This window comes from Salmo trutta, chromosome 6 (genome assembly GCF_901001165.1).
Source record: "Salmo trutta chromosome 6, fSalTru1.1, whole genome shotgun sequence".
In the NCBI taxonomy this organism is placed as follows: domain Eukaryota; kingdom Metazoa; phylum Chordata; class Actinopteri; order Salmoniformes; family Salmonidae; genus Salmo; species Salmo trutta.
This window is the reverse complement of record NC_042962.1, coordinates 7,590,715-7,616,909: the sequence shown is the minus strand read 5'-3', so window position 1 is coordinate 7,616,909 and position 26,195 is coordinate 7,590,715. Positions and strand designations below refer to the sequence as shown.

General features: G+C 43.6%; 2 protein-coding genes across 3 annotated transcripts in view; both read left to right on the top strand.

Annotated features, from left to right (window-relative positions):
* The first annotated feature begins 4,412 nt into the window (after positions 1 to 4,412).
* Positions 4,413 to 16,365, top strand: LOC115195252 (uncharacterized). The gene is made up of 3 exons (XM_029755027.1): positions 4,413 to 5,164; positions 13,142 to 15,921; positions 16,359 to 16,365. The coding sequence occupies exons 2-3, from the start codon at positions 13,388 to 13,390 to the stop codon at positions 16,363 to 16,365; spliced, it is 2,541 nt and encodes an 846-aa protein (XP_029610887.1). The 5' UTR covers positions 4,413 to 5,164; positions 13,142 to 13,387.
* Positions 16,366 to 21,976: 5,611 nt separating this feature from the next.
* LOC115195356 (guanine nucleotide exchange factor VAV3) overlaps positions 21,977 to 26,195 on the top strand; it is a 156,882-nt gene continuing 152,663 nt past the window's right edge. For both annotated transcript variants that reach the window (XM_029755143.1, XM_029755144.1), the window contains exon 1: positions 21,977 to 22,592. In XM_029755143.1, coding sequence (XP_029611003.1) covers positions 22,389 to 22,592 — 204 coding nt within the window. In that variant the 5' untranslated portion in view covers positions 21,977 to 22,388. The remainder of the gene's footprint in view (positions 22,593 to 26,195) is intronic.

The window sequence follows — 26,195 nt, the reverse complement described above, 5'->3', positions numbered from 1 at the left end:
CAGAATGAAACCCTCAATATTTATTGAAAAGAGCATTTATTTTATTTAACTATGCAAGTCAGTTAAAAACAAATTCTTATTTACAATGACAGCCTAGGGTTAACTGCCTTGTTCAGGGGCAGAACAACACCTTGTCAGCTTGGGGATTCGACCTAGCAACCTTTAATTTACTGGTCCAATGCTCTAACCAGTAGGCTACCTGCTCACCTCTATGCACTTTTACCGCCCTAAGAAGTTCATCATATCTTATTTGATCTGTAGCCTAAAAAACGGCATGCTTTCCCGACTTGTACTGGGAGGACCAGACAACGTGTCATCGCGTGACTCCAAGTTTACTTCCATATGATGGTTACTATATTAATATTTGCGCTTAAAAGCATTTCCACTGCCATTTCTCGCCTAATAAATTTTACCCACAAGACCCCACTTGGTCTAGCGTATTTTGTTTTGTCGACATTTGGAAAGTGGACCAACAAATTAGCTGTTTCCATTAGACCTGTCATGACATGTGTATCCGCATAAAAAGGTTGGATGGAACGCTGGTTAATGTCAAGACATTTTGAGGACGCTGGAACTATATTTTGGATGAATGTGTACATGCCTACAGGAGTATTTTGACCTAATTCGATTAAAACATCATGACTGGTTGTGTTCATGCCTCACATAAAAAGGTCATTCATTTAAAAACATTTTTTTTAAGTTAAATTATAAATATTTAGGCTATATTGATGCGTTAGTTAGCTTCTAGGTGGGCAAGAAATAGCAGCTCGGATTGGGGATGAGGCAGAGCAAGCGTTAAGCTTTCCTGAATAACTGGGCCTGCTGGGAGCATATATAGCCACGTTATTATAGGACGACTTGGGAGAATAATGATCTGCAACAGACAGCGCATCTCAGTATCAGAAGTAAAAATACAGCCAGTATTCTACTGTGCCTTTCTAGAAGTTACTGTCGAGAGTAGACCTGCAACTGATTCAAATGGAATGAAACATTCAAATCACAGGGTTTTTTTTTCTTCACCATTATTCAATTGACATTTTCACTGCAGCCGAGAGTAGAATTGTGTAATCTCTTGAAAACAATGCAATTATTCATTGTGTTGTGGTGTTGTAGAAGAACAACTGTGTTGTCCCTAAACAAGATCAATAAGGGAACTTTTTGAGCTACGTGTTTCATGTCTTCACTGTTCTTTCATGGCAATGATGCACCTGGCCTGTCCGCTGCCTATCAGTTATTCCTATTTGTTCTTGTGGATTCATATTGAAAATGTATGCAGCTTTGAATGCTTTTCTCGGTGTGGTATGATTACTAGTTAGCTGATTGCAGATCTAGAAAAACGATCCACCTACCACTGTTGTCACTATGAATGGTGGATAGAAGGCAGGATAGACAGTTAGCCTCTTCCTTTCTGATATAGTCTCCCAGTCAAAAAGAGATGGGTAACTGGGTCCAAAATCTTCTCCAGCAGCTGCAGTTTTTATTCTCGTTTTCTTGAGAGTGTTGAATTTGGTTAACAGAAAATGTAATGGCTTATTTGCTACGTGTAGATTACTTGATCGAATAGAAGTTTCGTAATGATTAGGTTGTTATGAGTGTAGGACATTCTGGAAATTCTGAGAAAATGCACTTTATATCGGAGTTGTGCCTGTTCGTCACTAGTTATTACAGCCACAAAGTCATAAACCCTGCCTATTTCTACAATTTATCTTCTTCAAATGTGATTTTAAACTTGACCCCACTGCTAACCATATGCCTAACCTTAGCTTAAGACTAAAAATCAAATGTTTGTTTTCATGAATTTTAACTATATAAACCATTTTGACTTTGTGGCTGTGGTAACTAGTGGAAACCCTTGTGGCTGTTGTTAACGGGTGTATCTGCCTTCTAATTGGCTAGAAAGGTCCCATCTCAACTTTCCTCCTCCCAACTGCCTTCCATTTTTTAAGACATTTCTTTCATTATTAGAGCGGCCACTAGAGTATTTTTTATTTTATTTTTATTTCACCTTTATTTAACCAGGTAGGCCAGTTGAGAACTAGTTCTCATTTACAACTGCGACCTGGCCAAGATAAAGCAAAGCATTGAGACAAAAACAACACAGAATTACACATAAACAAACGTACAGTCAATAACTCAATAGATAAATCTATGTACACTCTATGTAGAAGAGTAGGGAGGTAAGGCAGTAAATAGGCCATAGAGGTGAAATAATTACAATTTAGCATTAACACTGGAGTGATAAATGTGCAGATAATGATGTGCAAGTAGAGATACTGGGGTGCAACAGAGCAAAAAGATAAATAACAATATGGGGATGAGGTAGTTGGGTGTGCTATTTACATATTGGCTGTGTACAGGTACATTGATCGGTAAGCTGCTCTGACAGCTGATGCTTAAAGTTAGATAGGGAGATAAGTCTCCAGCTTCAGTGATTTTTGCAATTCGTTCCAGTTATTGGCAGCAGAGAACTGGAAGGAAAGGCGGCCAAAGCAGGTGTTGGCTTTGGGGATGACCAGTGAAATATACTTGCTGGAGCGCGTGCTACAGGTGGGTGTTGCTATGGTGACCAGTGAGCTGAGATAAGGCGGGGCTTTACCTAGCAAAGACTTATAGATGACCTGGAGGCAGTGGGTTTGTAGCGAGGGCCAGCCAACGAGAGCATACAGGTCGCAGTCGTGGGTAGTATATGGGGCTTTGGTGACAAAACGGATGGCACTGTGATAGACTACGTCCAGTTTGCTGAGTAGAGTGTTGGAGGCTATTTTTTAAATGACATCGCCAAAGTCAAGGATCGGTAGGATGGTCAGTTTAAAGAGGGTATGTTTGGCAGCATGAGTGAAGGAGGCTTTGTTGCGAAATAGGAAGCCAATTCTAGATTTAATTTTGGATTGGAGATGCTTAATGTGAGTCTGGAAGGAGAGTTTACAGTCTAACCAGACACCTAGGTATTTGTAGTTGTCCACATATTCTAAGTCAGAACTGTCCAGAGTAGTGATGCTAGTTGGGCGGGCGGGTGCGGGCAGCAATTGGTTGAAGAGCATGCATTTAGTTTTACTTCCATTTAAGAGCAGTTGGAGGCCACGGAGGGGAGTTGTATGGCATTGAAGCTTGTTTGGAGGTTTGCTAACACAGTGTCCAAAGAAGGGCCAGATGTATACAGAATGGTGTCGTCTGCGTAGAGGTGGATCAGAGAATCACCAGCAGCAAGAGCGACATCACTGATATCCTCTTACATCTAGATGTTCCGCTAGCGGAACGTCTGCTCCAATATCCAATGATGGGCGTGGCGCGAAATACAAATTCCTCTAAAATCCGAAAACTTCCATTTTTCAAACATATGACTATTATACAGCTATTTAAAGACAAGACTCTCGTTAATCTAACCACACTGTCCGATTTCAAAAAGGCTTTACAGCGAAAACAAAACATTAGATTATGTCAGCAGAGTACCCAGCCAGAAATAATCAGACACCCATTTTTCAAGCTAGCATATAATGTCACAAAAACCCAGAAGACAGCTAAATGCAGCACTAACCTTTGATGATCTTCATCAGATGACACACCTAGGACATTATGTTATACAATACATGCATGTTTTGTTCAATCAAGTTCATATTTATATCAAAAAACAGCTTTTTACATTAGCATGTGACGTTCAGAACTAGCATACCCCCCGCAAACCTCCCGGGGAATTTACTAACAATTTACTAAATTACTCACGATAAACGTTCACAAAAAGCATAACAATTATTTTAAGAATTATAGATACATTACTCCTCTATGCACTCGATATGTCCGATTTTAAAATAGCTTTTCGGATGAAGCACATTTTGCAATATTCTGAGTAGATAGCCCGGCATCACAGGGCTAGCCATTTAGACACCCGGCAAGTTTAGCCTTCACCAAAATCACATTTACTATAAGAAAAATGGTCTTACCTTTCCTGTTCTTCGTCAGAATGCACTCCCAGGACTTCTACTTCAATAACAAATGTTGGTTTGGTGCCAAATAATCCATCGTTATATCCAAACAGCGACGTTTTGTTCGTGCGTTCTAGACACTATCCCAATGGCAAATCAGGGTCGTGCGCATGGCGCATTTCGTGACAAAAAAATTCTAAATATTCCATTACCGTACTTCGAAGCATGTCAACCGCTGTTTAAAATCAATTTTTTTGCAATTTATCTCGTAACAAAGCGATAATATTCCGACCGGGAATCTACGTTTCGTTAAAAAGAGGGAAAAACAGAAAGGCGGGGGCGGCCAGTGCACGCGCCTAAGCGTTTTGTCTGCTGATAGACCACTTAGCAAAAGCGCTCGTGTGTTTCAGCCAGGGCTTTGAATTACGTCATTCAGGTTTTTCCCGGGCTCTGAGAGCCCATTGGAGCCGTAGGAAGTGTCACGTAATGTGGGAGAAGGAAAAACGTGCTGAAGGAAGGAAAGACATAGATACATTAACTAGGAGAAAATCTCCTTTTCTCCTAAAGATAACAAGGTTAAGTAAAGATAACAAGGACGTTGGGGATCATGTAAGGGCCAGGCGGCCTAATTACAGAGCCATGACAAAGTACAGTTAGGTAAATGAAATTATGTTAAACATACACTGCCTAGGGTACATCTGGAAAAGTACATGAAATGAGGTAACTGATTAAGTACATATGAACCTGGTGAACTCAGAAAGAAACACACGTGAAAGGAAGATGGGACAGGCAACCGAGAGCATGCATGTGATGCATGCATTAATTTTATGTTCACGTGAGGAAGGTTTGGCCACCATTATGTTAGAAATAAGAGCAGATATGGGCGTTATCCTCAGATGTGGGCGTTATCCATAGGATTGAAAGATAATGGTGGCAGAAAGGAAAAAGGGTTTTTCTTCATTTACATAAAGGATGGACCTATGTATTGTATGTGGATAAAAAGCAGAGCTGGGGCTGGGGAAAGGCAGTTGCTCCGCGGACCAGCTCGGCTTTGTTACTTTGTATTAAAGTCTATATTGAATTTACAAGTTCTTGTTAAGAGTGTTACTTTTAAGACCATTTTCCACGACATACTTTGGCGAGCTTGCCAGGAGACGCCAGGGACCTCAGACAACGGCGTTTTTGGTTGGTGACGGTTTTTCTGGAGCAGTCTCGCAAACGGGTGGCCGCCCAACTATAATAAGGTAAGCTTGTTCTTACAGTAGTTGAAATGTTTGTGTAGATTGCTTCAGAGACTCAGTCTCAACGAAGGAAACGCCACGTAGGTCTCTCTTCTAAAGAACTCCTGAAAAATTTTGTAGTATTGAAAGAACTTTTGAATTCAATAGAACTGCATGCATGCATGAATGGGGAATTGTTAAATGTGATATGTGTACATTTTGTTGGGATTACATGCGCAGTGGATAGTGGACCGGCGTGTGGGGGTGTCTAGCGGGGAGGGTTTGCGCCTGCGCTGATTGGACCATTCTAACGGGCCCACATGTGTGGTTTTGCTGGGAGGGCTTGTCCCGTCTGATTCTGCTTGGCCGAGTTCGACTGTTTCAGGACCTGTTTTGGGATGTGCGTTAACACAGCCCAATCAACCTGATCAGGCGGTTCGTGCTGGGTGTGTGATTCGGGTTGGTCCTTTCTCGAGACCATAGGATCTGGGAACCTTGTGTGGCCCAAGAGGTGTGTGTGTTTGCTCTCTTTCGGCTGGACTGCCTGACCTGGCGTGGGGCTGCTGTTGCTGTGTGCGTGTGGTCAAAACAAATAGATAAGTAGATAGAAATCCTGCATAATCGCGCCTAGGAGAAAATTAGAGGGCTTGATTAGGTAGGCTGTTCACGATATCGCTCGCGGAACGAGGATCTGTATGCAGTGAACAGATAGGGCACGGGAGAGATTCGATCGAGATAAACGAATGATAACCGTGGGGAAATTAGCCAAAGGGGCTACATAGATAGAAATCCTACACAATCGCGCCTAGGAGAAAATAGAGGGCTTGATTGGGTGGGCTGCTCACGATATCGCTCGAGGAACGAGGATCTGTATGCAGTGAGCAGGAAGGGCACGGGAGAGATCCGGTCTAGGTAGACGTACGGAAACCGTGAAAAAGTTAGTCCTACAGATAATAACGCTCCGCCTTGCTAACGGCGCCGGAAGATCTGTGGGGTCCACCGCGTAGCTGCTCTGAGGAACGGAGGACAGTACGGGGGGGGAACAAACAGTGTGAAGGGAAACTGACTCGATTAAGCAGAAATTCCGACATACTACAAAAATCCTAAGAATACAAAGTTATCCTGTGTTGAGGAAGTGTATCAGGAATAGACTGAGGTATATAGGTTGCTTTAGGTAAAGCAGGGTGTGAATGAACGAATGTGAATAAAGATTGTATGAATGCGAATAAAAAAGTGTTTGAATGAGTTAAGGTTTCTCTAGGTTAAGGAAGAATATCAGAACAAGCCAGAAGCAGAGAGCAAGGAGGAGAAATAACGGGTGTGTGTGCGCTATTTTGGGACAGGGGAGGAACTGTGAAACTCCGCTGTGTAGCCGCTCGATATAAATAGGGAGAGTAGGGTTAAAACTCTCCTGGGGAAAAGGGAGTAAAACCAATAGATAACAGATAAGGAGAGCCATAGGTAAAGATAAAACATCGATATAATACAGTATATTAAATTTATAGAACTAGGAAAGAAAGGACACAATAAAAAGACAGTAAACACATACACATAGCACACACGGTGCGCAGGGAGGAAAGGAAACACACACAAATAAAGACATAAACTAAAACGGGAAGTAAAAAGTAAAGACAGGTCAAGCCAGAATTAAATAAGATAGCACACGGAACCGCAATAAATGTTTGGCACTCACAAGACGGATAACGCAGCACAGTGTAAACACAAGTAAAAATAAAGCACTTTAGAATTGCTGGGTCCCTAGGAGGTCGCAGCCTAGGAAGGGAGAATTAGTATATGATAACAAAGAGAAACAGAGAGAGGACTAGGACAGACCGAATAAGACAGGAACAGAATAATAAGAAGTCATCGGAAAATAGTAAAGCACATAGAATAAGATAAAAGAGGATAGATATTATAAAGGATAGAATTGGAAGAAAGTTAAATACAGGAAATTAAAACTAAAAGCAAAGATGCCCATCAAAATGAAGGGGACACCGGTAGAGATCTTGGGGGCCAGGCACCCTTTGAGTAAAAATGAAATAAAAGAAACATCTGAGAAATGGGAAAAGCGTACTAGAAAATATAAAACCAAATGGCCTGCAGAGGGGACATTGGATGTCTCTGTGTGTGAGGAAATGGAGACCTTAATAAAAAACTACAAACCGAATGACAATAAGCAGAAAAGAAAGAACAAACGAGAAAGAGAGAATGAAATATTGAAAATGTTTAAAGAAGAAGGAATGGGTCTGTTAAATAGCATGAGAACGGCAAGAGAAATGCTGAAGAAAGATCACAAGAAAAATGAGGAAAAGGGTGTGTGGGAGAATAAGCCACCACCTTATTCCCATGGGCAGTATCCCATGGTAACCGGACAGATGGAAATAAGAGGTAGGGTAGAAGTGACAGAGGAGGAGGAGGAAGAGACCTGCACACCTAGAGCAGTGGGCGCACTCCCTCACCCAGCAGGGAAAGGTCCAACAAAAACAAAGAGACACACAAAAAGCGAAGAAGAAGGTTTCAATTGCTATGGGGGTTTGATAAAAACCCTGAAAGCAATGGAAACAGAAATGGGAAAAAAGGAAACATCGAAACAACACACAACAGAAGGAAGAAAAGAAAAAGACAAGAGAGAAGAGAAGTCACAGAAACACCCAAAAACTCCTGAAGGATCCGATGGAAGCAGCAATTGTGGGGAAGAATCTGAGGATGAGGGAAAAAGTAATAGATTTGATATAGATCTATTAGAAAGGAAGAACCGCCTATTAACACAAAAAATACAAGAAGAATATGAGCGAGCAAAGGAAGAATATGCAAGGGAGCAAGAAAGGCAAGATGAGGCAACAGCTCGCAACCTACAGGAAAGCCTGAGACGAGACTCCACTGAAACAGATCACATGGTGCTCAGAGACAGGACAAAGATAAAAGCAAAAAGCTATAGTCTAGATCCATATAACCAATGCCCAGTCCTGATAAAAGGAAATCAGGGGCACTACATACCATGGGCTACGCAGGACCTGGAAGGTTTGGTCGCCCGGCTGCCGGACATCCATGAGGGGGCTGGGAAGTGGATCAGAACCTTTGAAGAATTTACAATGGGGAAATTACTGGCGGTGGGCGACATAAGGGCATTACTGGCAAGGGTAACAAGCGTGCAGAGAATGGGAGAAATCCTGCAGGAGGGAGGAATCAACGGCACAGGGTGGGAGGTGTCAAGTGATGGACTGATGTTTGACAGGTACAGGCCTGCCATCTGGAGGGCCCTAAGGGCAGCATACCCAACAAAAGTGGACCCTAAGGCATTGAGGGGAGAGGCCATTGGAGCTACAGAAAGCCCAGCTGCGTACCTACATGAACGACTGAAAAAATGGAGAATGGAAACAGAACAGGATCCGGAGGAAAATGAATTGATGACAACGATGTTCCGGAACTCAGTGGTGGAAGCCATGCCCCAGCCAGTAAGGAACAGGCTGGAGGATGTGGTGGGACTTACCTCCAAACCATACAAAGAATTCTGTGACTATGTGGTTCACGCTGTGGAGAAACATAGAAGGGAGGAACAGAAACAAGCTGAGCAAGGGAAAGACATCCAGAGAAGACTGGCCCAGTTGCAGCTGGAAGAATTGACCAAAGGAAAGAAAAAGATCCAGGCCTCAGTAACCACTTCTGTGCCCGAGATAGGAACAATGGCTGCTGTTTCCCCAGGAGGGCCGCAACAGTTGGCCCCTGACCGGACCCAAGTGCTCGTCCCACTGCCAGTAGCAAATGTGTACACACAGCCCCCAATTTGGACTAGGGAGCACACTGGTGGGAACAGACAACAAAGAAATGCACAGGGGGATCAGAAGAGAGGAATCAGGACCCCGCGGGGGCCGCCTGGTGTATGCTGGGGTTGCTACCAACACGGACACACCAGACGTGAATGCCCCGTAAACCCCTGGCAGGATCGCACTGGGGATAATACGCACAATAGGCGTACACCAGCGAACAACAGCTCCGGTGGCTGGCAGCCACCTGCTGGGGGAAACCAGAATCCCTGGGGCCCTACTGGCGGATGGCGGGGTGACCGAAACCCACCTCCAGGCCCTGTGAACCCATGGTCAGGACCCAATCAGACTTACTAGGGATGCCCAGAGAATCCTAAAGGGGAGGGTCAGCTTACAATTTTAACCACAGGAGCTGACCAAGAGCCTATGCTGCAGGTTCAAATAGAGAATAGAGACGTACCCATGTTAATAGATACTGGAGCCACTTACACATGTGTAAGTCCAAATTATGCCTCTCATCTCCCCATGTCTGGTAAATATGCCAAAACAATGGGATTCTCGGGAAAAGCGCAGCTAAATCCAATGACCGCTCCAGTTCGTCTTACTGCCAACGGTAAATCAGCAACAATCCCAATACTGGTATCAGATCAAACACCGGTTAATCTGTTAGGAAGAGATGCCCTATGCCAAATGGGTGTACAAATTAAGTGCTCCCCCGACGGGGTGATAATAGAAAAAATAGGACTACAATTATCAGTGGTAAACACAGAGGCCACAGCCAACGTATATTGGTTAGGAGGAATTGAAACAGATGTGGATAGGACAGTAAGAAGATGGGGTAAATTTATTCAGGCCCAGATACCCGGAGCAGTTAGAGCAGGGTCTGAATATCACTGCACAATGCAATTTGACCCTCATCAGGATCCATTGCTAGAACGACTCTGGGTCTTGGGGGCACATGGCAGGAAAGCACCAATTATGTCCCAATGTATAATCATTGGAAAACAGGGAGCAGCAATGGACGTGATGGACGGAGATGATTCTGAGTTTGTGCTGAAATGGTTCAATGTCTCGGACTCTATCCCTCACATCACATTGCTGGTGAATCAAGGTTTCACATCAAAGGAGATGGGACCCATGATGAGGGAAGCTAAGAAGACAGAGTGGGATAAAACGGATAATCCATTAATTTTCCACTCCAAAAATAAAGAATTCATCAAGATAGTAACCACTACAATAATGATTGGCGATCCAAGGGAGATAGAGGTCCGTGCAGACCAACAAGTAATGTTAGGTGAAGGGATAGGGCTAATTTGCGAGCTTAGAGAAGAAATGGAGAAAATCATACCACCTGAAGTATGGTCACAACATGATACCGACGTGGGGCTTGTCAAATCAGCAAGCCCGATCAACATAAAAGTCAAACCAGACGCCAAACCCCCTTGGAAAGCCCAGTATCCTATGAAGCCCGAAGCTGAGGAGGGAATAAGATCAACAATTGAGGGACTAATCAGGGCAGGAGTATTAATTGAGATGCCAAGCGTCTGTAATACCCCTTTGCTACCTGTACTTAAAGCCGATGGTAAAAAATGGAGACTGGTACACGACTTAAGGGCAATTAATGACATAGCACAAGATTGTCCAGCAGAAGTTCCCAATCCTCACACGCTGTTGACTAATGTTCCCCCAGATGCCAAATACTTCACCGTGATTGACCTGTGTGGAGCATTTTTTAGTGTCCCCCTGGCGGAGGAATGCAGGCACTTGTTTGCATTTCGGTATAGGGGTAAGACCCTGTCTTACTCACGCCTCCCCCAGGGATTTAGGCACAGCCCGCATTTATTCAATCAGATATTGAGAGCAGATTTAGAAGAATTAATGCTTGACGGAACTTTGATCCAATATGTAGATGACCTGTTAATCTGCGCCTCTACAATAGAACAGTGCCACTCTGACTCTCTAAAAGTCCTGCAGAGGTTAGCGGATGGAGGACACAAGGTCTCTAAAGCAAAATTACAGTACTGTCAACCCCAGGTTGAATACTTAGGTAGAACAATAGCCCATGGAACCAAAGCAATAGCTCCAGGACAGCTAGAGGGAATTAGCAAAGCACCGTTGCCCCGAACGGTAGCTCAAATGATGACCTTCTTAGGAATGACAGGATTTAGTTCTGATTGGATAGAGGAGTATGTAGTCAAAACAGCTCCTCTGAGAGAAATAATGAAGGAAGCAGGACAGCTTAATCTAAGAGCGCCTCTGGAGTGGAACGCCGATGCTATCATTGCGTTTGAAACACTTAAAAAGGAAATGCAAACAGCACCAGCCCTAGCAGCTCCCGACTACACTAAACCATTTTTATTGTACGTAGCAAATAGGTGTGACAACTATGCGGCCGCTATTCTTATGCAGGAAACATGTAGCGGTAGAAAGAAACAGCCTATTGCCTACTACAGTTCTAAGTTAGATCCAGTAGCCCAAGGCTACCCACCCTGCTATCAGGGATTAGCAGCCTTACATTATGCATATGATAAGGCCTCGACTATCACCATGGGATATCCGGTGATTATCAGTACCCATCATAAAATAGTGGAGCTGATAGAACAGGGAAGATTTGTGTTAACTAACGCTAGAACTTTGGACTATATGACGTTACTCACATACCCGGACGTATCCATAAAAAGATGCAACACTGTCAATCCAGCTGACAGAATTCCATTTGACTTTGAAGGACAAGCACACGACTGTGTGGCTGAAGCCTTAACATTTACCAAACTGCGCCCCGATTTGGAGTCCATTCCCTTAATGGACCGTGAGGGACATAACCTGGAGAACTACTTTGTAGATGGTTCTTGTTATAAGGACTACACCGGTAATCATGCGGGGTTTGCAGTAGTTAAGGAACAAGGTAGAACCTTTACCGAGGTAATATTAGAATATTGCCCTCAACCATGTTCGGCTCAGTTGGCTGAACTGCAAGCATTAACGGCTGCTTGTGTACTAGGAAAGGGAAAGACAGTTAACATCTACACCGATTCGGCTTATGCACATGGGGTGTGTCACCTGTTTGGTGCAGTATGGAAACAGAGAGGGTTTAAAAAGAGTGATGGAACTCCTATACAACACCATGCACAAATCATCAAGCTAATGACAGCTTTAATGTATCCTAGAAGACTGGCCATAATCAAATGTCAAGCACACAAAAAAGGTAATGATTTTGTTATCAGGGGTAATAATGCAGCTGATGAGGCTGCTAAGAAAGCTTCTAGATGTACTGTCCCTATTCTCACGGCACCGTTGCTAGATGTAATTGGTATTGCGCCGCTCACGACTCCCGATGAGTTGATTCAAATTCAGGCTCGTGCTACAATTACCGAAAAAAATACCTGGGTACAGAGGGGAGCCTCTGTTGATAGACATGGGGTATGGAGAACACATGATGGAGCCATACTTGCCACAACCACATTATTGGGTTTGCTTATTAATGATGCACATGATCTAGATCATTGTGCAAGGGGGGAGGTGGTAAGACAAATCAAAAAACAAGGTTTTTGGTCTCCGTATCTACAGGCAACAGTAGATTACGTCTTGTCAAAATGTGAAATATGTGCGAAAAACAACATACGTAAAGGTATAACCACGCCCATAGGTCACATACCAGTCCCAGAAGGACCATTTCGACACATTGTGATGGACTATGTAGACATGATAAAACCTGCTTATGGTAAAAGGTACATGTTAGTCATCATAGACAGGTTTAGCAGATGGATAGAAGCAATACCGTCGGCTGATCAAGGAGCAAACACAGTGATAAAATTCTTATCAAAAGAAGTAATACCCAGGTTTGGTATTCCATCAGAAATCAGTTCAGACAATGGCGCGGCGTTCATACAAAAAGTAGTAAAAACCATAATACAGAAGCTAAGGATGAAACAAAGACTAGGATGTGTGTATCATCCCCAATCGCAAGGAATCGTAGAGAGAGCCAACGGCTCGCTGAAAAACAAAATAATAAAGATTTGCTCATCCACGGGGCTTAATTGGGTAGATGCTTTGCCGCTTGCACTAATGAGCAGTCGCATGGAAACTAACAGAAACACGCACTTGTCACCGCATGAAATGCTTACGGGTCGACCCATGCCTGTGCCATCACTAGGGGGACTGTACAAAGGTCCCTCGTTAGACATACTAGAAACAGAACTAAAATCATATGTAAAGCATCTAACCAAGATACATGAAGCTATATATTCACAGGAGAAAAAGAAGGAACCGGAGCAGAGACCAGAAGGGCCACGACAGGTGATACCAGGGGACCTGGTCTACATTCGGGTGTTCCGGAGAAAGTGGGATCAGCCAAGGAGAGAAGGACCCTACGAGGTGGCCGAAGCCACGTCAACAGCCGTCCAGGTGAAAGGAAGCAAGACGTGGTATCATCTCAACCACTGCACCAGGGTCCCGACAGACAGAAGGAAACAACCGGATAAGAATGAGGACCCAGAGGATGCTGATACATCAAACGGGGGCACGACAGGAGAAGGAACAGCGGAAGAGAACGAGGCTTCGGAAGGAAGCCAGGAAGATAACAAGCCAGGCGAAAGCCAAGAGACGGCTGACACACCACCAACTGCCCTTAGAAGGAGTAAACGGAGAGACAGGGCAGGAGAAGAAACCGGCCAATCAACAATACTCAAGCCGGTGGGACCAGAGACTCCAAGGGGGAGGGAAAGCGATATGCCTGATACTCCTGGTGATATGCCTACTATGGCAGATAGCTATAACGAAAGCCCACTACAATGGGACCCAGAAATACACCACGAAGAATGGAAATGGCTTTTCCCTGGACCTGATGCACACCCAGACGGGGAGCCAGGTGGACCAGAGGAGGGAGATCCCCAAACCAAAGAAAGAACCACACAAGTGGCAGGAGGAGAAGCCTCCCAAAGGAGAGAAGAAGGAGATGACCCAAGGACCGAAGAGCAAAAGGCTTTTCCCACCATTGACTTTTCAGCACTCACTCGGTCCCCCTGATAAACAATTGAACAGGAAAAAAAGAGAAGAACCTGACAGACAACCAGGCGGGAAGAACAGGGTCAGAATTACAGTCCCACCTCAGATAATAACGGAAGCAGGGGAACAGAAAACAGTCGCATTGTACAGGATAAAACCTCTACCTGAAGTCGCCTACTGTGGATGGACTCATCATCAGACCAAGGGAGAAGTCATCTGGGATCCCAAAGGATGTGACCTGACAGTAATTAAAGAAGAAAACGAATGGGTGCTCAGCATAAAGAACATTGAACCAGTTGAAGGAGAAGAATTTATAGTTGAACTGACACATACAGGACTGGTCGGTGGAAGCACTACAACCACCATGAAAGTTGAATTCACACCAGCACCCGATCCCCAAGTACTTACAACAGCTAGAACCACGACGACTGTGACAGCAGCTGTAAACACCACAGTGGTCACGACTGGAGTAACATCTACTACTCTGGGTGAGAAATCCACTACACCTACCACAACACCGGTGATTACACCTACAGTGAAACCCACGACGAGACCAGAAACATCAGAATCAGGAGGGTTTTTCACAGACATTTGGAACTTGTTGACAAAGCCCAACAGTTCACCTCAAGAGAATGATATGGACGAGACAGTGGGTGGGGTAGAATCAGAACCACCCAAGGACAGAACATTGGAAGAAGCGGTAAAGAATGACTGGTATAAATGGGCAAGGTATACAGCAGATAGACATAAGATGGACAATTGTATATTATGCAGCAAATCACCCTTGTCTGAAATGTTAATAGTACCAGAACCGGCAACATTTGACAGTTGTGCTAAATGGAAAAACAATAATTGTAATCAAGGGAAGTACCATATTCCTTTATGTGACATTGAGTGCAGAATGGCTTTGGGCAGTTCTAAAGGTAAAACTATGTTACAAACGACCGTATTGGCTAACAAGGAATGTGCTACATACGACATTAGGACTGAGTTAACTAAACCTCAGATTGACAAAAGTACCGTGGTCAAAGGAAAATATGAATGTTTCTATAATTATGGTATTGGTGGAATTAATGTGGGAAACACAACGGTACAGTGTGACACCATCTGGGTGTTAGAAATTGCGGGTATTCGAAAATTTGATGAGAACGGACTAATGACAAATAGGAAGGGGTCGTGCGGCAACATCACTCAGGTTGCACCATCTCTGACCATGTTAAAGAACCAAGATAGAGGCATTGCGGATAGTTTTTGGATGTGTGGAAAAAACAAACTTCTGAATGTTCTTCCTGAAGGATGGATTGGGTTGTGTGCGTTAGTTAGAGCAGTCCAACAAGTTGACATTATTAAAATACCCCAGGTGGAACACGTTAAAACTAGGACTAAGAGAGAATATGAATCGGATCCTAAAGTATACCTTGACACAATTGGACAACCTAGGGGTGTGCCCACTGAGTTTAAAGCCAGGGACGAGGTTAAATCTGGGTTTGAATCTATATTTTTGTGGGTCACACCCAACAAGAACTTAGAATGGATTAATTATATATATTATAATCAACAAAGATTTATTAATTATACAGACTCTGCGTTGACAGCTTTAGGAGAACAGGTAAAGGCCACAAGCCAGATGACATGGCAGAACAGGGAAGCTCTTAACTGGCTCTTGGCGGAGAAGGGGGGAGTTTGTGTAATGTATGGAGATGCGTGTTGTACTTTTATCCCCAATAACACTGCCCCTAATGGAACATTTTCCCTAGCTATGAATAAACTCAAAGGGTTAAGAGCAGAAGTAAAAGCGAATGCTGGGTTTGATTCCCATGTCTGGGATTGGTTAGACCTGGCCTTAGGAAAGTGGGGCGCTATGTTCACCAGGATGGCCATCATGGTGGGTGCGGGCCTGGTGGCGTTAGGCGTTGTATTCTGCTGTGTATTACCTTTAGTTAAATCACTTGTGGTCAAGACTGCTGTTAAACAGATGTCAGTACATGGAGTAACCCCTAAACCAAAGAGAAGGCAAAGAAAGAAGTTTAAGGATTATGTATTGGATCCACCTATTGTAATTAATCCTGTCCCAGATAATCCTGGACACTATACCAATAAGTATGGGAACCCTTGCAATGCTGTTGGAGGTCCCCTTGATTGCCCTTTTGGTAACCCTAACTGTCTCCATGAGGTAATCCTTGGAGGAGGTTATAGGTGCCATGATTGGCGACCTGGTGGTTTTCCGGTGTATAGAACAAACCCCGATTCAGGTGAATTAGTGATTGTTCATGTACACAAAAAATGTCCAAAACCTAGGCGTTGCAAGTGGTGCTCCCAAGACGACAATAATGAACATTACCATCATCCCGACCCTCTCTTTTGTGCAATGTGCCAAAGGGGGGATTGCCCTATTTGTGCAGATGAGGAGTGTGCCCCTAGGACATAACTCCTAGTATGATTCTGAACAGGCCTTAAATATATGTTGTCTTTTATGTTTGTTCTATGGGTTTCATACATATATAAATGTATGCTTTTCTTTAATTATAAGTTAGTTTTGCCTTCCTAAAATGATGAACATGTATTATACGTTAGGTAACAGAGGGTGTTTCCGGTTACAAGTGTCTACGGACCATGTCCTTAATCTTCTAGCAGTTATGAGTAATAAGTGCTCAGTATATGTTAGAGAGGTGTCCGCGAGGGAGGATCGTGTTAGAATGTCTCATTTTGGAATGATGTTGTGTAACCTTTATTTTTGATTATTTGGGCCATGTTCAGATTCTTATACTGTGCATATTCATATATTATACATATGTTATTCGTATATTACCAATATATTCATGTATTACCTTTTAATCATTCTTAGCATGTTTATTATTGTTCTTTGTATTTTTCCAGTATTCTATATATATCCTATATATATATTCTACGTATATTCTACATATCTGAGACAACCTCAGGCAAGGCTTTGTACTACATGCTCATGCTTCATCATAGTTTATTCATGTGTCATGTGTATCCTCATGGTATATTGATTTGTCACGTATATATTCTCATTATCGTTGTAATTTGACTGGATCTTTTACTCCTATCTTTGTTATTGGATTGGAGATGTTTGGTCCAGTGTACAAGTATGTTTTATCTTTTCACATTGCGTTCTACACCCTTAATATTGATGGATTATTATTATTATTATTAATTTGTTGTTATCCATTTCCCATCTTTCACTTCTCTAAGGATGTTTTTGTTTTGTTTTGTGTGGGACTAATTAGTCCCAGAGGAGGGATTTATGTGGGAGAAGGAAAAACGTGCTGAAGGAAGGAAAGACATAGATACATTAACTAGGAGAAAATCTCCTTTTCTCCTAAAGATAACAAGGTTAAGTAAAGATAACAAGGACGTTGGGGATCATGTAAGGGCCAGGCGGCCTAATTACAGAGCCATGACAAAGTACAGTTAGGTAAATGAAATTATGTTAAACATACACTGCCTAGGGTACATCTGGAAAAGTACATGAAATGAGGTAACTGATTAAGTACATATGAACCTGGTGAACTCAGAAAGAAACACACGTGAAAGGAAGATGGGACAGGCAACCGAGAGCATGCATGTGATGCATGCATTAATTTTATGTTCACGTGAGGAAGGTTTGGCCACCATTATGTTAGAAATAAGAGCAGATATGGGCGTTATCCTCAGATGTGGGCGTTATCCATAGGATTGAAAGATAATGGTGGCAGAAAGGAAAAAGGGTTTTTCTTCATTTACATAAAGGATGGACCTATGTATTGTATGTGGATAAAAAGCAGAGCTGGGGCTGGGGAAAGGCAGTTGCTCCGCGGACCAGCTCGGCTTTGTTACTTTGTATTAAAGTCTATATTGAATTTACAAGTTCTTGTTAAGAGTGTTACTTTTAAGACCATTTTCCACGACAGTAACAGCGGAGATCCTTTGTAATGAATAGAGATGACAAAGAAGGGCAAGAAATGGTCAGACAGGGTACTTCCTGTACAGAATCTTCTCACGTTTTGGCCTGCCAAATGAGTTCTGTTATACTCACAGACACCATTCAAACAGTTTTAGAAACTGGAGTGTGTTCTATCCAAAGCTAATAATTATATGCATATTCTAGTTTCTGGGCAGGACTAATAATCAGATTAAATCGGGTACGTTTTTTTATCCAGCCGTGAAAATACTGCCCCCTAGCCATAAGAGGTTAAATACAGAGAAAAGAGTCGGCCCGAGAATTGATCCCTGTGGCACCCCCATAGAGACTGCCAGAGGTCCGGACAACAGGCCCTCCGATTTGACACACTGAACTCTGAGAAGTAGTTGGTGAACCAGGCGAGGCAGTCATTTGAGAAACCAAGGCTATTGAGTCTGCCGATAAGAATACGGTGATTGACAGAGTCGAAACCCTTGGCCAGGTCGATGAAGACTGCTGCACAGTACTGTCCTTTATCGATGGCGGTTATGATATCGATTATGACCTTGAACGTGGCTGAGGTGCACCCGTGACCAGCTCGGAAACGAGACTGCATAGTAGAGAAGGTACGGTGGGATTCGAAATGGTTGTGATCTGTTTGTTAACTTGGCTTTCGAAGATTTTAGAAAGGCAGGGCAGGATGGATATAGGTCTATAACAGTTTGGATCTAGAGTGTCTCCCCCTTTGAAGAGGGGGATGACCACGGCAGCTTTCCAATCTTTTGGGATCTCAGACGATACGAAAGAGAGGTGGAACAGGCTAGTAATAGGGGTTGCAACAATTTTGGCGGATAATATTAGAAAGAGAGGGTCCACATTGTCTAGCCCAGCTGATTTGTAGGGATCCAGATTTTGCAGCTCTTACAGAACATCAGCTGTCTGGATTTGGGTGAAGCAGAAGCCGGGGCGGCTTGGGCAAGTTGCTGCAGGGTGCAGTGTTATTGGCCGGGGTAGGGGTAGCCAGGTGGAAAGCATGGCCAGCCGTAGAAAAATGCTTATTGAAATTATCGATTATTGTAGATTTATCGGTAGTGACAGTTTTTCCTATCCTCAGTGCAGTGAGCAGCTGGGAGGAGGTGCTCTTATTCTCCATGGACTTTACAGTGTCGCAAAACCTTTTGGAATTAGTGCTACAGGATGCAAATTTCTGTTTGAAAAATCTAGCCTTAGCTTTCCTAACTGACTGTGTATATTGGTTCCTGACTTCCCTGAGAAGTTGCATATCGCAGGGGCTATTTGATTTATTTTTATTTTACTAGGCTGGTCAGTTAAGAACAAATTCTTATTTTCAATGACAGCTTAGGAACAGTGGGCCTTGTTCAGGGGCAGAACAACAGATTTTATTTTTCCCTTGTCAGCTTGGGGATTTAATCTTGCAACCTCTTGGTTACTAGTCCAACGCTCTAACCACTAGGCTACCTTCCTCCCCAGGCTAGAATGTTTTTGTGCTGGTCAAAGGCGGTCAAGTCTGGGGTGAAACAAGGGCTATATCTATTCTTAGTTCTACATTTTTTGAATGGGGCATGCTTATTTAAGATGGTGAGTAAAGCACTTTTAAAGAGCAACCAGGCATCCTCTACTGATGGGATGAGGTCAATATCCTTAAAGGATACCCTGGCCAGGGCAATTAGAAAGGCCTGCTCGCTGAAGTGTTTTTGGGAGCCTTTGACAGTGATGAGGGGTGGTCGTTTGACCGCGGACCCATTACGGATGCAGGCAATGAGGCAGTGAACGCTGAGATCCTGGTTGAAGACAGCAGAGGTGTATTTAGAGGGCAAGTTGGTCAGGATTATATCTAAGAGGGTGCCCATGGTTACAGATTTCGGCTTGTACCTGGTAGGTTCCTTGATAATTTGTGTGAGATTGAGGGCATCGAGCTTAGATTGTAGGACAGCCGGGCTGTTAAGCATATCCCAGTTTAGGTCACCTAACACTACGAACTCTGAAGATAGATGGGGGGCAATCAATTCACATATGGTGTCCAGGGCACAACTGGGGGCTGAGGGGGGCCTATAACAAGCGGCAATTGTGAGACAAATTTCTGGAAAGGTGGATTTTTAAAAGCAGAAGCTGTTTGGGCACAGACCTGGATACCTGCAGAGTTCTGTCATACTTTCTCTTCAGTAGATTGCAACTCCGACCCCTTTGGCAGTTCTATCTTGTCGGAAAATGTTGTAGTTGGGGATGGAAATTTCAGGATTTTTGGTGGCCTTCCTAAGCCAGGATTCAGACACGGCTAGGACATCAGGGTTGGCAGAGTGTGCTAAAGCAGTGAATAAAACAAACTTAGGGAGGAGGCTTCTGATGTTAACATGCATGAAACCAAGGCTTTTACGGTTACAGAAGTCAATAAATGAGAGCGCCTTGGGAATAGGAGTGGTGTTGGGGGCTGCAGGGCCTGGGTTAACATCAACATCAGCAGAGGAACAGAGGAGGAGTAGGATAAGGGTACGGCTAAAGGCTATAAGAACTGGTTGTCTAATGCATTTGGAACAGAGAGTAAAAGGAGCAGATTTCTGGGTGTGGAAGAATATTTTCAAGGCATAATGTACAGACAAGGGTATGGTAGGATGTGAGTACAGTGGAGGTAAACCTAGGCACTGAGTGACGATGAGAGAGGTTTTGTCTCTAGAGGCACCAGTTAAGCCAGGTGAGGTCACCGCATGTGTGTGTGGGGGGGACAAAAGGGATATCTAAGGCATATTGGGCAGGGCTGGGGGCTCTACAGTGAAATAAGACAATAATAACTAACCAAAACAGCAATAGACAAGGCATATTGACATTAGGGAGAGGCATGTGTAGCCGAGTGATCATAGGGACCAATGAGTAGCAATAGGTGAGTCAGGGAGCCGTTTACTAGTCGCTGCTACGCTTGGAAAGCTGGAGAACGGCGATTCAGACAGCTAGCAGGCCGGGGCTAGCAGATGCGACTTTGGCGACGTCGCAACGGAAGAGCCTGTTGAAACCACCTCGGACTATTACATCGGTTGACCAGTCGTGATGGAATGGCGGGGCTCCACGTTGGCAGTAAAGGGTCTAGGCCAATTGGCAAAAGCGGTATTGTAGCCCAATAATTAGCTGGTGGACCTCGTCGGCTTGCCTAGCTCGAGGCTAACTGGTGCTTACTTCGGGACAGAGACGTTAGCCAGGAGTAGCCACCAAAGATTGCAGCTAGCTAGCTGCGATGATCCGGTGTAAAGGTTCAGAGTTTGCGGTAGGAATCTGAAGATGTGGTAGAGAAAAAGCAGTCCGATATGCTCTGGGTTGATATCGCACTGTGCAGACTGGCAGGTATTGACCGAGCTGAGGTTGGCTGGTGTCCGAGTTAACGGTGAAGACCGTTAGCAGTGGCTAGTTAGCTGGCTAGCTGCTGATGGGGGTTCCGGTTCTAAAGTATAAAAATAGCAGATCCGTACCACATTGGGTGAGGCGGGTTGCAGGAGAGTATATTCAGTCCGTAGATGGAAAGTGAGATTAAAATATATACGGAAAAAAATAGGAAAACGATATTTATACGGGACAGGACAAGACAAAACACACGTCTGACTATATTGTCCAGTATCTGGACAATATAGTAGATAATCTGTGCCTATATTGACCTGTGGTGTAGATAAACAATAAGGCCCAAGGGGGTGTGGTATATGGCCAATATACCACGGCTAAGGGCTGTTCTTATGCACGACGCAACGCGGACTGCCTGGATACAGACCTTAGCCGTGGTATATTGGCCATATACTACAAACCCCTGAGGTGCCTTATTATAACCAACAAAATGTATGTTTTGTCATACCAGTGGTATACAACGGCTGTCAGCCAATCAGCATTCAGGGCTCGAACCACCCAGTTTATAATAAAAGTTAGCTTGCAGAAAAACATTGTGCATAAGGTAAGTACCAAAGCACCTTGGCATGGGAGGCAAATGCAAAACCTGTAGAAGAGGGAATGTAAACCAGGGAAAAACTACCATCCCTTGTGCCCAATAAAAAAAACACACAACTCTCCCAAAAGCAAAAAAGTTTGCCAACCATCTCTATTATGGACCCCTCCTTCCCAGTAAATGTCGAACTGTCCCTTATGAGGTGACAACGCTAATATCAATGTAGTAGCCTAACGCAGTGTACACGGAACATTCTGTATGAGTGGCAAACGGAAGAGGAGAGGCTGGGGGTGGTAGTTTAACCCCGTGGACAGAGCAAGTGAGAGAGGGAGAGAGAGCTAGGGAGGAAGAGCGCACGGACAGTGTTGCGGTTACTGTCAGCGGATGGAAGAGTTCAGTCATCAATGGACAGAGTACACGTAGCCTACGGACAGTAGCCTAGCGTCTTCCAATTTACTTTTATTTCTGTTATGAAACGGAGAGAAGTAGAATTAAATCCTGCTACTATACCTAGTTTCGTTTTCATCGTTTATATGACAAATTGCTGAATGGACACAATGTTGTATTAGTGTGTTCTATTGATTATTCTCCAATAGGATTCCTATTTGTCGCGTAAGATTTGTTTGATCTCAAACCTAAATGGAGTATTGGAGGCAGTGCGCGTTATGGCTGATCAACTGCAAGGTGCTTCCACCCGACCATCGGGTAACATGGGAGTCTGCTCAGGTATTCGACCTGGCCCAAACCCTCCGAGATGGAGTGCTCCTGTGTCAACTTCTCAACAACCTCCGACCCCAGTCCATCAACCTCAAAGAGATCAACCTCCGACCTCAGATGTCACAGGTATGATAAAAAAACGTGTTTACAATTCACAGTGACAAAGTAAAACGCTTCAAATGGCCTACTAGGCAACTCTACTATGCCCAGATCTTCACGCATCTAATGGGGTAAACACAATAGCAGAATGAAATATTTTGCTCTGCACAGATGGAAAACCTGTTGTTGTCCGTTTCAATCACTTAGTTCGCAGTGAACTTGGAAATTGTGTCATATCCTCGACAGTGTTATTTCTTGTCAACAAGGGAAGTATTATTATTTTGGTCTCTCAAAGAAAAGCTGTAGTACTGTTATGTGAACCCGCAGATCCGCTCTTGCCTGCTCTCTATAGGTGATGAGAGTCTGTTCAGCTGGAGGTAGAGGAGTTACTGTGAGGCTTTACCAACACGAACTAAACAGACTGGCAGATAGACAGACCTAACACAGACAGGCAGACAGACAGCGTCACTGTCAGGTACAGCAGCTCCCCCCTGTATGCTGCATTATTAAAAACAGAGGCTCCTGCCTCCACTACATTTCCAGGCTCTCTCTTGGTTGTCAAAGACCATCTGCTCCTGTCCTATCCCACACCAAGCCTGTCCTGTCACAGCCGGGCCTGGCTCTGGGCCGGGTAGATTATAATTTGCCTTCACATCACAGCTAAATCTGTGATTTGGCTCGATGACAAACTGACTAGTTGGAAAGGTGGCATCCTACGACGGTGCCACGTTGAAAGTCACTGAGCTCTTCTGTAAGGCCATTCTACTGCCAGTGTTTGTCTATGGAGATTGCATGGCAGTATGCTCGATTTTATACAGCTGTCTGCAAAGCGTGTGGCTGAAATAGCCGAATCCACTCATTTGAAGGGGTGTCCACATACTTTTTTATATATAGTGTAGGAACTCTATCACTGTAAAGCTGACAGAGAGTTCACTAATAAAATAATTCTACAATCCCGATGTCAATATGATATGCTTCAAAAATAGTTTTGTAATCAAGTTTGTTTTTAAAATGTTCAATGTCGACCAATGTCCTGAAGTCAAGTGGACCGTTACCATGACAGAAACTCAAACAAATTGATGAAGGATTGACAAAACATGTCAGCCTGGGGTTTTGAAAGAGGAAACTCAATGGTGTTGGTAGGAAAAGAAGTTGAGCTTTGTATTACGCTCAGGATTATGCAAGGCCAACGGCTGCAATTAATGATAGAGCACGGATCATTATTTGTCAGCATCCGCTCTAATTCATGGCATAGTGCCACACAATGTAGCAGGAACTGGGTTGTGTCCTATACTTATCTTGCGAACACTGTGTTATTTTTACACATGGCTTGTTAGATGCATTAGCCATTTTCTGATTGAATAAGGATGGGGCGTCAGCGTAGCGTAGTGGTTAGAGCGTTGGACTAGTAACCGAAAGCTTGCAAGATCGAATCGACAAGGTACTGTTGTGCTGCCCCTGAACAAGGCAGTTAACCCACTGTTCCTAGGCCGTCATTGTAAATAAGAATTTGTTCTTAACTGACTTACCTAGTTAAATAAAAATACATATGAAAAAAAATGAAAAACACATCCTGTACATGAATTCACACACAGTAGTAGTACATCACTAAAGCAAATATGGTTAATATTTACAAATCTGCTCAGCCTACTTTCTGTTAATTGCAGACCAAGAGTATATGATATTTCTGTTCCTAGGCTACAAACATACCCATCCATTCATACAACATGCTGAGTGTGAGGGGGCCAATTCCCTTTAGTTGTCCATTACTATCCATTAGAAACGGATCATTTTTTGGGGTTTAAATTGTAAAAACAAATCTGTCCCTGAACGCTCACATCGTCGAGGTGACATTTACATAATGGAGTGTGGGTGGAGTCCACTGTGAATAATTAATGAGTACACAGTGGCAGCAGCTTATTTTATCACTGGTCCATTTACAACCAATGGGACACTAGGCCTCCACTCACCCAGTGGGACCCTGGGGGCCACGAAGACACAGAGATAAAGGCCTTATAGGGCTCAGAGCACAAAGCACCTGTATGTGGCATAGAGCCATATCAGTGTGCTCTCTCTGAGGACACAAGGGACTTGGGCCTTCAAAGCAGCGGGCCCTGTGGCTGAATTAGACACGTAATTAAAGCACAATGTATTAGAGCCTCTAAAGAGTTACTTGGACAGCAGTGGAATTTGTGATGGCAGAAGCAGGGCTGGTAAGAGGGACGTAGTGTAGTGTGTGTGTGGTTCTCTGACGTGAAGTATGTAGTGTGTTAGTAGTGTGATTCTCTGATGTGAAGTATGTAGTGTGTAGCGTGTTAGTAGTGCGTGTGTGGTTCTCTGATGTGAAGTATGTAGTGTGTTAGTAGTGTGATTCTCTGATGTGAAGTATGTAGTGTGTAGCGTGTTAGTAGTGCGTGTGTGGTTCTCTGACGTGAAGTATGTAGTGTGTTAGTAGTGTGATTCTCTGATGTGAAGTATGTAGTGTGTAGCGTGTTAGTAGTGCGTGTGTGGTTCTCTGACGTGAAGTATGTAGTGTGTTAGTAGTGTGATTCTCTGATGTGAAGTATGTAGTGTGTTGTGTGTGTGTGTGCTCCTTTTTGGCTGCTCTGTTCAGTCAATACCAATATCAAATTGTTGTTGTTTGTCAGGGTAAGACAATAAAATGCTTCTCTTGCAGAAGAAAATACAACAAAAAACTAAACTAAAACACACTTTGTTGTGACAGGATTTTGCTTCAACCTTTTAACCTGGTGTCTTTTAAGAGAGCAACAACATGAACAAGATAAATTAAATGGAAATGAGGGGTATTGGGCCTTCGTACCTTCTCTATAACACGTTCTAAGGAAAGAAGAGGTATGAATCTGACATCCACAGAATATCTCAGCTTTGGATGTACATGTTATTTTGTCATGAACTGTGTCTGCTTGGGAAAAGGGAAGGAAACTGTGACAGGTAAAATAGAAGTGAGTCTAAAGTGGTTTTTTTTTTCAAAATGTCTGTGTGAATATTACAACAGGACAGTGCGCTAGTGTGTCAAGTTATAGGAAGTGTATATGGCTGCTGGTACTTTTCTACCAAAGTGTTTTGGAAGCGGTGGTTTTCCCAGATAGCTATGTTATTCCGGCCCAGCTGTGGGCCACATACTTAGTGTTTTTTCTGGCCCAAAGCTGGCTGCATTAAACCAGCTATACTCCCCAAATTACACTGAACAAAAATATAAACGCAACATGTAAAATGTTGGTCCCATGTTTCATGAGCTGAAATAAGAGATCCCAGAACTTTCCACAAAAAGGTATTTCTCTCAAATGTGGATCATCCTTCGGAGCAATTTCCAAATGCCTGAAGGTACCACGTTCATCTGTACAAACAATAGTACAGAAGTATAAACACCATGGGACCACTCTGCCATCATACCACTCAGGAAGGAGACGCGTTCTGTCTCCTAGAGATGAACGTACTTTGGTGCGAAAAGTGCAAAACAGAACAACAGCAAAGGACCTTGTGAAGATACTGGAGGAAACAGGTACAAAGTATCTATATCCACAGTAAAACGAGGCCTATATCGACATAACCTGAAAGGCCGCTCAGCAAGGAAGAACCCACTGCTCCAAAACCGCCATAAAAAAGCCA